This window comes from Choloepus didactylus, chromosome 1 (genome assembly GCF_015220235.1).
Source record: "Choloepus didactylus isolate mChoDid1 chromosome 1, mChoDid1.pri, whole genome shotgun sequence".
Taxonomy (NCBI): Eukaryota; Metazoa; Chordata; class Mammalia; order Pilosa; family Megalonychidae; genus Choloepus; species Choloepus didactylus.
Genome location: NC_051307.1, coordinates 61,966,364 through 61,979,945, shown reverse-complemented (window position 1 = coordinate 61,979,945; position 13,582 = coordinate 61,966,364). Strand labels below are relative to the sequence as shown.

The 13,582-nt window shown below is 36.5% G+C and overlaps 2 protein-coding genes across 14 annotated transcripts in view; one reads left to right on the top strand and one right to left on the bottom strand.

The window, feature by feature from the left end:
- DCBLD2 (discoidin, CUB and LCCL domain containing 2) overlaps positions 1-8,961 on the top strand; it is a 111,420-nt gene extending 102,459 nt beyond the window's left edge. Inside the window, exons 13-16 of the mRNA XM_037834170.1 lie at positions 1,286-1,379; positions 4,731-4,780; positions 5,558-5,695; positions 6,405-8,961. Coding sequence (XP_037690098.1) covers positions 1,286-1,379; positions 4,731-4,780; positions 5,558-5,695; positions 6,405-6,874 — 752 coding nt within the window. The 3' untranslated portion in view covers positions 6,875-8,961. The remainder of the gene's footprint in view (positions 1-1,285; positions 1,380-4,730; positions 4,781-5,557; positions 5,696-6,404) is intronic.
- Positions 8,962-11,525: 2,564 nt separating this feature from the next.
- Positions 11,526-13,582, bottom strand: part of ST3GAL6 (ST3 beta-galactoside alpha-2,3-sialyltransferase 6) — a 94,155-nt gene continuing 92,098 nt past the window's right edge. For all 13 annotated transcript variants that reach the window (XM_037834194.1, XM_037834223.1, XM_037834266.1 and 10 more), the window contains one exon: positions 11,526-12,249. In XM_037834194.1, the coding sequence (XP_037690122.1) occupies positions 12,163-12,249 (87 nt within the window). In that variant the 3' untranslated portion in view covers positions 11,526-12,162. The remainder of the gene's footprint in view (positions 12,250-13,582) is intronic.

The window sequence follows — 13,582 nt, the reverse complement described above, 5'->3', positions numbered from 1 at the left end:
CTGGTTTGCAGCCCATCCGACCTCAGAGGCCTAGTATTATTGCTTTTCCTCTACCTCCTATGTCATCAGCTTCTTTCTCTCTTTGGATACAATTGTTGTAAGGAATAAATAAGATGCTGCAGGTCAGATCTGTCATGCGGTGTATGGCTTAGCCTCCAGGAAATATCAGCAGTCGCTGCTGTTGTCTTGGCTGCTATAAGTGGGAAGTGGGAGGGAGTAGGCGATTGAAGGGATGAAGAAAGAAACTAATGTCCTGAATGACCTTAGGCAGACCACTTTCTTTCTCTGGGCCCACGATTCCTTATCTGTGGGTGAGATGAGGATTAAGTGATCCCTAAGTTCCCGCCAGCTCCGGCATTGTATCGGGTCCTGACCTGTTCATACACATGTTGCATATACACATTTGTATTCTTCTTTCTGTGCTTAATACTACACTGTTAACCTTTCCATATCTATAAAAATTTTGCTACCATGTTGCAGCATTGTTTTTTAATTTTTAGATTGTATTCCACTTTAAGAATGATACTGTGACTTACTTATTCCCTCATTGTTGGGCATTTGTCTCGATTTTTCGCTCTTATGCAGATAGACGAGTGAACCTCATTAAAGATATACATCTTTGCATATATTCTTAATTTTTTCCAAGAATAAATTATAGATGTGGAATTGCCAGATAATAGTTTTTCATACATATTGCCCCAAAGTACCAACCAGAAAGATAGTATCAATTTATATTCCCATGAAAACACCTGTCTTTTTATCTTTTTAAACGGTTACCAATTTGGTAACAAAAATAGCATCTTATTCTTATTTGAACTTGTATTTCTTTGATTTCTAGTGAGGCTAGCATGCTTAATGGTCACCTATTTTTTTTTTTAATATTTTGGTGGTTCATCTCTTTTGCCTGTGTCACTATTATATTTTTTTCACTTGTAAAACTCTGGAATACATTAATTATGTTAATCCTTTATCACATACCACATATGCAGAAAATATATTTTCCTGGTTTATTGTTTGCCTTTCAATTTTGTTTTGGTGATTTAAAAACTTACTATCATGAAAAATTTCAAACATACACAAAAATGCAGTGAATAGCATAATGATCATCCATGCATCCTTGAAACCTTGAGCAGTTACGAACGAACTCATGACCAGTCTTGTCTCATAAATAATGTTTAAGGTATTTTTTTAATATAGAGAAGTTTTGAAGGGTGTGGTTAAACCTTTAAATCTGTTCCCTCATGGTTTCTGCCTTAGATATTGATGTCTTTTCTTCTTTATCCAGATGTTGCTTTGGCAGCAGTCCTGGTGCCTGTGCTGGTCATGGTCCTCACCACCCTCATTCTCATACTGGTCTGTGCGTGGCACTGGAGAAACAGGTTGGTTCCCAACTCAGTCACCTAACTGGCCCCAGGGGGATGTATTCCACATTATCAAATGTGAACTGGAACCCAAACATCAAAGATGAAATACAGTTCGCCTCTTTGAGGGAGAGTTTAAATAGTCATTAAAATAAAAATGACATATATTTCTTCTTTATTCGCATTAAAAGCAAGTCCATTCAATTCAGCAGTTACTGAGTACCTCTATCAAATTCTGCATTAAATACTGAGATATACAGATAAATAAAACCAGGGTCTAGTACATAGTAGGTGCTTAGTAATAGTCACTGAAAGAATGAAAGAGAGTTTCTGTCTCTAAAGTGTTCAGAGTTTAGCAGGGTAGACTGACTCAATATAAAGAACTATAATTTAGTTTGATAAGTTACTTATGAAGTGCTGGGGAACACAGATTTGAGAATCCTGAGAGTTACCTGAAGTCTCTTCTTTCAGGAGAGAGTACTCTCTAAGTGTGGCATGTTTGGATTAAAGAAGGAGTTGATCTTGGCTGGATAAAGGAAGGTAGAGAATGGCCCAGACTGACAGGAGATCTTGAGCAAAGGCAGAGAGACGTGGAATGTAGTCATCTCCTGCAGGCTTGGCAAGGCAGAGTACTGAGAGAGAACTGTGGATACACAGTCTGGGCCTGGACCGGGAAGGCTTTCTGGACAAAAGAAATTAGGTTTAATTCTGGAGATGAGGAAATTATTGAGGAGTGTTAAGAGGGGTGACATTGAAAAGATTGTAGAAAGATAGTGGTAGGAGTTTGAAGAGTGGGATGAAGAGGAGAGAGACAAAGAAACAGAGAGCCAAGTTAGGAACATAATGCAACTGATTCTAGCGAAAGGAGAAGAGATGAAGGGGGGATATGTTAGAGCAGCATCAACAGGATGCATGCACAGTTGTCTGTTGAGGAACAATAAGGGACCTAGGGTGAGCTGAGGTTTCTGGCGGTGCAGTTAGACCAGAAGAGATGCTGTTGAGTTTAGATACCAAAGCAGGAGGGACAGGTTTGGTGGAGAAAGAGTATGACTTCATTTGTTCAGTCATTCAACAAATACTTGAGTGCCTGCCCTGTGCCAAGTGGTGTGCCATGTGCTTGCTGGAAGTCCAGTGGTCAACCCCAAAGCTTAGAGATTGGGAGAGGATACAGTTCAGAAAACTCAGCCATGGTACGAACCACCGAATATGTGCAATGGTGGGGCAACTGGAGAAGCACATGCATCCCAGATTCATGGTGTTGGGGGAGGTTCCTGACTCTGAGCAGAGACCTGAAGAGTTCATATAAGGGCAGGAGGGAAAGGAGGGGAAAGAACTTCAGGGAAGTTCCAGAGAGGAAACTTTCTGATGGGTGAATTCAGGGAACTTGAAAACCACCAGTGATGGTAATTATGAGAACAAAAAGCAGCAGTAGTGAATTTTATTGAAAATTAAATGCTTATTTTAGGCATTATTCTAAATGCTTTACATATATTACCTCATTTAGTCCTACAAACCACCTTTGAAGCAGGTACTGTAGCTAACCCCACCTTACAGAAGAGGAAAGTGAGGCACAGAGAAGATGTAAATAACTTGCCCAGGTCACCCAGCCAGTGATGGCGGAATAGAGATTTGGACCAGGCAGGCTGACTTCAGTGCCATGCTCTTGTCCACTGCTGCCTCTGACAGGCAAATCCAGTGTGCTTAAAGCACAGGGCACAAGGGTGAGGACTGAGGAGAGGGGGTTGTTGAGAGGGAGGGAGGAGCCAAGTTCTGAGATCAGTTTGGGATGGTATTTAAAGGACCCTGTGGGTAGTACTCCCAAGAGGCAGTTGGAAAACACGCCTGGTGTTCAGGGGCAAAAACATCTGAGCTGGAAAATCGAAGTTACTGCTAAGGATGTAGTTGAAATTGCTGACGAATGGCTTCATGATAAGGAGTGAAGGGGGAGATGTCATTAAGAGGCTGTGAAAAATAAGGAGGAAGAAAATAATAATAATAAAAAAGCAGCAACTTATTAAAGCCTAACCCATGCCAGGCACTGTACTCAGTACTTTATGTGTATTGAAAAATAATCTGTAGCTTTGTCACTGAGATTAAGCATATAAAATCCTTTATAATACAACCCTGTCTAATACTCATACCATTAAATTTGTTGTCCTAGCCACATGTCAGGCATGTAACTTCCACTGAGAAAAGATTATTGATTTTCTTTTTATTTAAATCCTATGAAGATCAGAAGATTTTCAAGGAGGAAAGTGCTTAATTAATAAGCCAGCATTTTTATTATTTCTTTTTCATTCCAGCTTTTGATTAACAGCTTCAACACCTACCGTCTCTTCCACAAATTTTACATTTTCTTTTACTTTGAAATAAGGGAAATATTGTATTTTAAATACAGTCAGACTTTAAAATGAGTAAACTGTTAATACCAATATTAAAAACTTACTCAAATACTGCAAAAGAGTGTTTCCTAGTAGGAAAAGCACATAGCTTAGGTCTCTCTGAAAGCCACATTTGTGATCTTGAACAAATCACGTAACAACCTTGTCCTCATTTGTAGACTGGAATAATGTTTGCTTTCTCTTTTTCTTATAAAGCACTAATTTAAATTAAATTACACTCTTGAATCAGAAAACGCCCTTTCATTTGCTTGTTTTAATTTTTTTATTTTATGTATGTATGTATGTATGTATGTATGTATGTATGTAAGAAGCTCTTGGTAAAGAGGATACCTTAGAATGCTGGGGGGTGGAGAGAATCTTCCCTGCACACATTACTCCTGCTGTGCAGAGACTCTGCTCTGCCTCCCAGGCCTGGAGAGTCATGTTCTCTCCTCCCCTGCCACGTGTCACTGGTAATGACAGCATTGTCTTACTGTGCTTGGTGGATTTAAATCTGTACAGTTAAGGGAATGTGACACTGTATTCCTCACTGAGGCAGTAAAAGCAGGACATTGGAAAGAGAAAATGCAGAATAGAAAATCAGAAATTTGTGAATCAGATTGCATGTGAAAATAAAATAGACAACATGATTTTCATCATCTTGATTTGATTCAGTCTTTTGATTCTACAGACCTTGCCTTTTTCTTCCTTTATCTCTTTGGAGTGAGTAATAGGTGGGTTAAAAAAAAAAAAAAGTAACTATCTCAGGAGATAGTTATTTAATATTTATTAAGAGTCTAGAATTTTTGAGTCTTAGCAGTGGCAATTTTGAGAATCAGATGAAATAAAGAACTCTCCTGGGTAGAGTGGGCAGGTGGAAATGTGTGCTCTTGATTAATTATTAACTTTGGTGTTTATACTGCAATTTTAGAGATTTCTTACAGTGATTTCACTCTATTTGCTAACTTTTTTTCCTGTATTTTTCCAGAAAGAAAAAAACTGAAGGCACCTATGACTTACCTTACTGGGACCGGGCAGGTAATTTGTGTGAACTTTACATCTCTCTCCATCCATGGAGAGTGTCCCCCGCCCCTCCAGGTGGCAGTAGTGAGAGAGGGATAGTCCTTCTCAGGCCCATTTGAACTTCCCAGCAGTTAGAAAAGTGGGATTTCTATTCTGTCTGGCCATTTTTACCCTTTTGCAAAATCTCTTCTAGTTAATAAGTGATGAAATGGAAAATAAGTAATTTCTCAAGTATAGTACAGCAGTTTAGGAGCAGTTTAGGAATCCATGGGGCCTGCAATCTCTGCCATGATGAGTTGTCAGCTTTTGGTATATGGCAGTTTGCTGCAAGTGCCCCAGAGGCTGCCCCCTACAGGTCTCCCACTTCCCAGTGTCACTGCAGGAACAGCTGTTTGGAGCCAGGAGCTCTTAGTTTCTTGCTGTGACCAGGGTAGAAAAGGGCAGTGATGGAGGCAGATCATGGTGCTGCTGGTGCCTCAGGGTGGAACTTGGAAAATATTTTTGAGAAAAACATATTACAACCTTCCCCTACAATAGACAAGTAAATGTGACAACACTATAATAGCAACGATTTGCTTCTGCGTATCCTTTTGCTTTCTAGCATGTCCTGCCTTGCATTGGATAGTCAGTTCTATCAAAGCAGAGAATAAGCTTCAACATAAAGGCTACATCGTGTAGATTTTTGTTACATAAATGACTTTAATGCAACAGGATTTCTTCCTTGGTAATACTGTTATCACTAGAGACATAGGTTTTGTTTAATAGTCTCTTTTGCTTGCAATCACAATGAAGGCTGGTGGAAAGGAGTGAAGCAGTTTCTCCCTGCCAAGTCAGTGGAACATGAAGAAACACCAGTTCGCTACAGCAGTAGTGAAGTGAATCACCTGAGTCCGAGAGAGGTCACCACAGTGCTGCAGGCTGACTCTGCAGGTAACCGCGGGGCAGCCTAAGGGACCCCAGGAGGAAGGAAGTTTGCTGTAATGTGCCCTGTAATTCCAGTATCTTCCTTTATCTTTTGCATGCTTAACAGATGAGCTAGTTTCCAAAGGTAGAACTATTTTTTTAAAGGATGACCTTTAGAGAGTCATTTCTGTCTTAGATGTTCTTCCCACAAAATCAGAACATTCATTTCTAGAGACTCCAGGCATTTTATTTGTTTACCTGTGGTTTTGTTTGGTTTGGTTTTATTGGGGGCGGGGAGAGATGGTTAGGAGAGCAGAAGCATATAATGGGTGTTCTTTACATATTTATGCTATTAACCTAGAACACAAGTATTTAAACATTTCCTAATATTTGAAAAAGAAAAAATAACCTTGGGAATTATTTTCTAATACTAATATTATTTTAATAATAGAATACTTCTTTCCCATGAAATATCTGTAAATCTGAAGAACATAAACATTCTTTATGCAAAATTATATGAATGAGGCTTTCTGATACTAACTTACTACCATAAGATACTAGACAACATCTTTAATTTTAATTTTTGAAGTTAATTGTTGCAGGTGGGAAATTCATAGTGTCTGTTGATAGCAAGAAATGTGCCACAAAGAAGTGTTTGCTTTTGGTACAGGCACACAATCCTAAATTGTGTGATCCCAGTACTAGTATGATAGTTTGTGTTTTGTGATATCCATAGAGTATGCACAACCACTTGTGGGAGGAATTGTTGGTACACTTCATCAGAGATCTACTTTTAAACCAGAAGAAGGAAAAGAACCAGGCTATGCTGACCTAGATCCTTACAGCTCACCAGTGCAAGAGGTTTATCATGCCTACGCTGAACCACTTCCAATTACTGGGCCCGAATATGCAACCCCAATCGTCATGGATATGTCGGGACACCCCTCAACCTCAGTTGGTCTGCCTTCAGCGTCCACTTTTAAAGCTACAGGGAACCAACCTCCCTCTTTAGGGGGAACTTACAGCACACTTCTCTCCCGGACTGACAGCTGCTCCTCTGCCCGGGCCCAATATGATACCCCAAAAGGAGGAAAGCCAGGTCCAAGTGCTCCAGACGAATTGGTGTATCAGGTGCCACAGAGCATGCAGGAAGTATCAGTAGCAGGGAGGGATGGTGAATGTGATGTTTTAAAAGAAATCCTTTGAAGGTGATGCTGCTTTTTACAAAGCATCATTTTAAAGCACATGGCCTTTTTTTTATTAGTGGTAGTAATATATAGAATGTATTCCATATCTGTCACTGAAGTGGTTGGGGAAAATGAGGTACAGGAAACTACTAATCCTGCCAGCTTGCTTTGAGGGTGTAACTGTGCCACAGTTACTGCTTGCCTGTTAAATTTCAAACATCTTGTTTGTTACTACTGTAAACACTTCTTAATACAGAAACAAGCTCTCTGTAATGCACTTCAAAGAAATTAAAAGTCACTGAGAGGTAGTATTTATTACCAGTGCTGCAGGTACACGAATGAACTCAAAGAGATGGCTCTGCAAGCCAGACTGGCAATTATGCATGGTACTGTTCTTGAAATATCTAATGGCTTGAAATTCTGCTTTGTGAAAGGTGGGTACTATCATGATTTCCTCCTTTTCTATTCCTATATTGCTTTTTGAATTTAGTTTTTAAAGTAATTATGATTTGTGGTATAATCATTGTTTTGATTACAGTCATATACACTTACCCATCTTCCATTAGGAAGAGCTATAGCTGGGAAGCTCTGACTTATAATGAGCAGGTTGATTGGTTTTTCACTTTGACACTTTTAAGAGCTTTAACACTTCATGGTACATGACCTGGTCTCATCACTGCTCATTCTGCCCAGAGCACTTGGTGGCCAGCACCATTTCTGTATTTATAAAATGTTTGTTTTGAGTTTTTTCCATGGGTGATGCTTACGTTTTCAATCTCATGAATTCAAGTCTTCTGATGTCTTAAAGTGTATTTCTCTATGTGGAAACAAGAGTAAGCTTTAAATTTAGAAAAACTATAGAGGAGAGCCCCCTCCCTCAACTGTATTTGCCGTGGGATTTTTCCTAGGAGAGTTGTGAATGGCGGGGGGCTGCTAAGCAAATGTAAACATGACTCATTTATGAAAGGTAAGATCATCTCCTCAGAAATAATATAAATTACCAAAACAAACAAAAAAAGTAGCTGCCAGGGTTTACCTACTTTTTGGTTTTATATATATATAAATTATTCTTTGAGTCCCAAAGTATTTTTGTTACTTTTAGTCAAAAAAATAATTTTTAATTTCAGTTTTCCCCAGTAAAATATTATAAGAATTATAAACACAACATGTAGTCTTCATTTCTGCCTGATTGTGCCATACACCTGTGTGGTAAGAGGTGCAAGGAGTCCTTTGGGTCATATTTAGGAAACAGACCTTAACAAATGGATATACATGCCTTGTGTTAGATAACTCCTGGCAACTTCCCTGTCACCATTTATTCATGACCTGTCCCTGAACTAGTTTTAGATAGGGTGAAATGGAAATCATCTGAAATTTATTACCTATGGTGTTAAAAACTATCTTTAAAAGTCCTCAGACTGGCAAGATGACACAAGATGTCGACCATGATAGAAATATATTAATTTGACATCCCTTCGTCTGTAGTACCTTAGGGTAGAGTTAGTGTTAAAATGTGCTTTCCTGTCAGATTCTAGTCACTTCTGTTGAACTGCCTGTGCCGCTAAATTATGATACATTGTCATAATTCACTACACTTGAATAGAAATGAACAGTATTCATTTTGCTTGCTTCCACAAGTATACCAATATTCTAAAACGTCGCTTCAAAAATAGAACTGTTTTTTTTTAACAGCCTCCCTGCCCTCTGGTTTTAAGCTTTAGTTCATTTTATTTTCATTTGCTTTTCCTTTTCCAGACAAACTTTGAGGCACAATTCTATTCATTGAAGAACCAATATATATTTTGTTTCAAAATATCTGAAACAAAAAGCACAGCTGTTGAATTTTTATTAAAACATATGTGAATGTGTCAAGCACATATATTAATGCAGTCATCCTCTTTCAGGTGGAAAGAATAAACAAATTGATTTATTTTTTTAACCACCCTTACTACACAGAGAATATACTTTTCCTCAAATTGTAAGCTTGCTTGAGGCTTTGAGAGATTTTTTTCAGTAACTATTGCATTTTCCCAAAGATGCTTGCTATTTTTGTGTAATAGTATGCACCTGATTGATTTTCCCTGGAACAACTTTTTTTTTTTTTTTTTTTTTAATGAGAGGCAAGTGTTTCTTAAATGATGCATATTTTAAGACTTGATTCATATTTTCACTGTGCTATCCTTAAATTACCAATGATTTTTATAACATATCTAGTTGTTACACTACTTTTATATATTTTACTTTCCAAATGAAGAGCTGAGCCTTGATTCAAAAGGTTTTCCTTGTTTTGTACTTTCTTTTAGTTCATTTGTTTTCATATTAGAGGCTTTGTTTTTTGTTTCGTTTCCACTAAGTTTATGTCTGTTATATATACAGCTTTGGAGACAATCAGGTAACAACAAAATGTGAAAGTAACCATATTTTACAAAATTTCCTAAAATTTTTATTCTTTGCTTGAAACATTTAAAAGATTTAAGCCACTGTGGTTTATTGGATTAGATTTTGTTTCTATTAATACAGTTATAGAAATAGAATTAGTGTCAACAACAAGTGTGTCCATCACCAGTTTCATAAAAGTACACTGACTTTGCTGTTACTTAATCTTAGGAACCAGCAGTTAAAGATAAGATATTGTGAATTCTGATTTATATTTTATTAAAAGCTGTAAATCTAAATAGATCCTATTGTATAGGCAAGATCTAGTCCAGTTATTTAAGTTCATGTTTCACTGTTCGCACTTTGCATTTAACAATGGGTTTATTTGCTGGTGAAAATGGTTTGAGTAGAAAATTTATACAGGAATTGAAATTATGACATTATGTATACATTAGCCTTTCCGCCTCTGGTGGGGGGTAGAATATGAGATCATTTAAATATGAATGTGGTCACAATGCTTTGGAAAAGTGATAAAGCTTGAATTTCTTTGCCTTACTCCATGTTGTCACCTGGAGAGTAAGAGGGCTACAGAAACACCATGTTGAATGATACACAATTAGAAAGAACCAAAAGATTATGTGGCACATTGAAAGCTTTTCAGACCCTCTTAAAAGAAATCACTGAAGCTCTACCTAAATATAATAAATTACCTTATCAGCTCTACATTTGGTTCTAAACTTGAAGTCCCTAAACTGCAAAATCTAAATAAGAGTTGGATAGTTATTAAAATACTTTTTAGGTCAACTGTGGCATCAGTTTTCATTTAATCCAACTTAGTAACTAAGTTTTTCTTCTTATTATTCCTTTTTGTATTTTTGACACTGGGAAAGGTGGAAACAAAACATGTATTGAAAAACATATTGAAAGTAAAAATGTCTTGATTGTCAGTAATATTCTCCCAGAATGTATTTTACTTACCTCGGCATGTACTGTAGTCACTCAGTATTTGTATATGTTGCTAGGATTTAGATTGTATAAATAGAATTTTAATGTGTTCATGTGTTTTTAATAAATTGTACATGTGTCTTGCTCAGATTATTTGGCTTAAATAAAACAACCTTGAAGTTTGTAACCTTTTCTCATATTATGTAAGCCCGATTCCTCAATTTAAATATCAGTCAGAAATTTCATAGCCAGCATTATAATTGCTTATAGCAACATTTGAAAATGCCACTAAAGGATTTTGATTTTAAGTTTTTCTGTGGTCAGCACCATCCTTTTTGAAGCCTGATTTACTTAACATCCGACAGAACTTCAGCAGCCAAGCTGTGGCCTGTGGTTGTGTGGTATGAGGAAAAGACCACAGTAAACAATGCAGACTATAGTCTCATACCTGCCTTTTCCACCTAAAAGTTAATAGAAGAATCAAATAAAACTGTGGTACTACACAAACATACGCTGACATTAACAGACCATATTCCACAAATGTTAATGTCTAGATCTGGGTTTATTTAACTATTGCTTTTCTGTCCCTTACACTGCTTTTAAGTATTTCATGTATTCCTGTTTCGGACCCTGATCTAAGGCTCCTTTGTTAGGAAGTCACCTTAATCATCAGTAACAACATCAGTGTCTCCCAGTGATGCTTATTATTCAAAAATATTAATTCTGTCTTTGACTCATACCTCTCCCAATAGCTTTTGATTCCATCCTTCCTAAAACCTCTACTGTTATCTTCCTTTCTCCTCCTTCTTCCTTCTCTCCCCAGAAAAGCTTTTGGTTTATATTTATTAAATTTGGGAAGGGAGGCTAGCCCACAACATTCGTAGGACTGGCTTGTTTGCATCCCATCATATTCTTCTCTGGTACACCCTAAGACTACATGTACTCTGAAGGAAGGTAGACAGGTAAGCTTTCCATTTGTAGGTTAGATGTAATCATATTAAAAAAAAAAAAAAAATACCATGTAAGTCCAAAAAACAGCTTGACTCTTAAGGGTATACTTATTCTGTTGTCTTCTTTGTTTCTCCTAAGTTACATCGAGAATATTAAACTTCTAAAATTTAAAGGATAAATTAAGCCAAGCAGAAATACACTGTTTAAGCATTTCTCTTTCTTGAGCTTGCCTGGTTTAGCTTATTTGTGTAAAGTTAAACCTTTTTTATGTCTTTAAAATAAGGCAAAGCCGTGAGATTTTAATAAATGAATTCTCTGGTTATTAACTCATCCAGAATTTCACATTTAGCCTATCCCCTTCAATTTCAAAACAAGAAAAACATCCACATTCTAACAAATTATTCATCACAATATTATGGTTTAATTAATTACAGGGAAAAAAGAAACACCACACTTAATTAAACCAGTATGAACCTAGATTTCCATAGCTATACACCATTCTGATGTAATCAAGGCTAGTTTAAGATTCAAGTCAGGTTCTCCAGGTAGAACAGAAAGGAACTAAACAATTCTCTAGATGTAGGCCTGAAATTGTTCCCATTTGCCGCATCAAGACATTAACACATGCCAATTCCCCACCAGCTAGGTTTATAATTGCCAAATATCCCTCTCAAAATATGTTATACTCAATTTTTTTTTTTTTACAGTAAAGTAAATCCCACACTTTTTAGGAAGTCAGATCCCTTCAAAACTTGGACAAAATAACTATTCAAAAATGTTTGAAAACACCTCAGAACACTAGCTTATTTTCAAAATACAATAAAAACTTTTATTTCCCTGATACCTTAACTAAACTTTTCTTGGTTTTCATAAATATATTCACAGAAACTAAACTGGTGGTTATGAATCACCAGTCAGCAAGAAGACTTAATATACATAATTTTTAGATGAGTGCATCCAACATATTTAAAAATAAACTATTGCAGTATAAAAATAAAACTAACACTGTTTGCATCATCTTGTGAATCTGTAGGATCACTCTTGAGTTAGGTTGATTACGAAGTTTTTTTCTATAATGTCCTTCAAAAATTGCTGCTCTGCAGTCACATTGTGATATGCATTCTAAAGAAAAAACACAAAACCAAAATCAACATCTATTGCAATATCCAAATACTAACAAAGTTTGTTTTATCTAAAAAGCTTGTGAAGAAAACACTACTGTTAAGTAACAAGGGGCATGGATTTTAAATTCTGTTACATTTCTGATTTCTCCTTTCTCATTCTTGAGCCAGAGCCTTCCTTAAATCCCACTCTTCTCACTTAAACCAAAAGTAAACCTCACATCATCCCCTGGTCTTCTGAATCACAGTATAGAGACCAAAACTGTCAATCAGAATGGGTTGATCGCTTTTATAAAAGCAACATCTGCAACTTTTATAATATAGAAAGATCAACCTGGAGGTTAAGAAACTACTAAAAGCATGATTCAGTTCAAGATATGTTGAAAAAAAAATAATTCTGTCCCTTTAATTGATACCTAATTCCTCAGGAACTTTTTTTCTTTATCATGTAATTTATTTAAAGTAACTGTTCAGTGTAGAGTTGTTTTAATGTTCTGTTCTTTAGATAGCTCTTGAAATATCACAAATGTTACAGAAAAGAGGAGGCTGAAATGAACCTAATCTAGAGTCTGTTCCAGGCACTTTCCTCTTGAACTATTCAAGTCTCAAGTGTTCATCTTGCAGGAGAGAGAAAAACAAGACAGTACTAGGATCTAAACTGAATAACACCACTTCAACTTTATGTAGTATTTGGGGATGATGATTTAAGAGGACTGATTGGATTACATTGGCTCTACCCATATACTTTATAGCAAAATATTCATATTTCAGTATTAAAAATGTACAGATAACATTTTAATCCCATCCCTTCTGATGCATCACTAATTGAAGTTAAAAATAGGAAACTCCTTCCCATTCAGTCAAGTAAAACAAAAATCCTCAGGATTAAATCTACAACCATTGATCCCTAATCAAGAGAAGCATGATCTAGTATAAAGTTCTGCAACCTTTTTGAACATGAAGATTCTTTTATGGGATTAAAATTTTACAGACCTTGTCTACTGAACTGAAAAAAAATATATGAAAATAATTACCATCAGCACAGCAATGCTTTTTAAATGAATTTGTAATATCTTAAACACAGCAAGTTGTCTGTATATTTTAAAAAATAATATGAGGCAATATTTAAGATAAGACTTGGTCCCTATACGGATTTGATAACACTTGGCAATAACCAAGAGATTCTCTAGGATTTGATAACACTTGGCAATAACCAAGCGATTCTCTCAGTGGTCCCAGATCCACAAGTTGGGAACTGCTGCAGAAAAGGGACCTCTAGACTTGAGTCCTGGTTCCAACATTTAGGATAGCTCTGTAACCCCTATGAATCATGA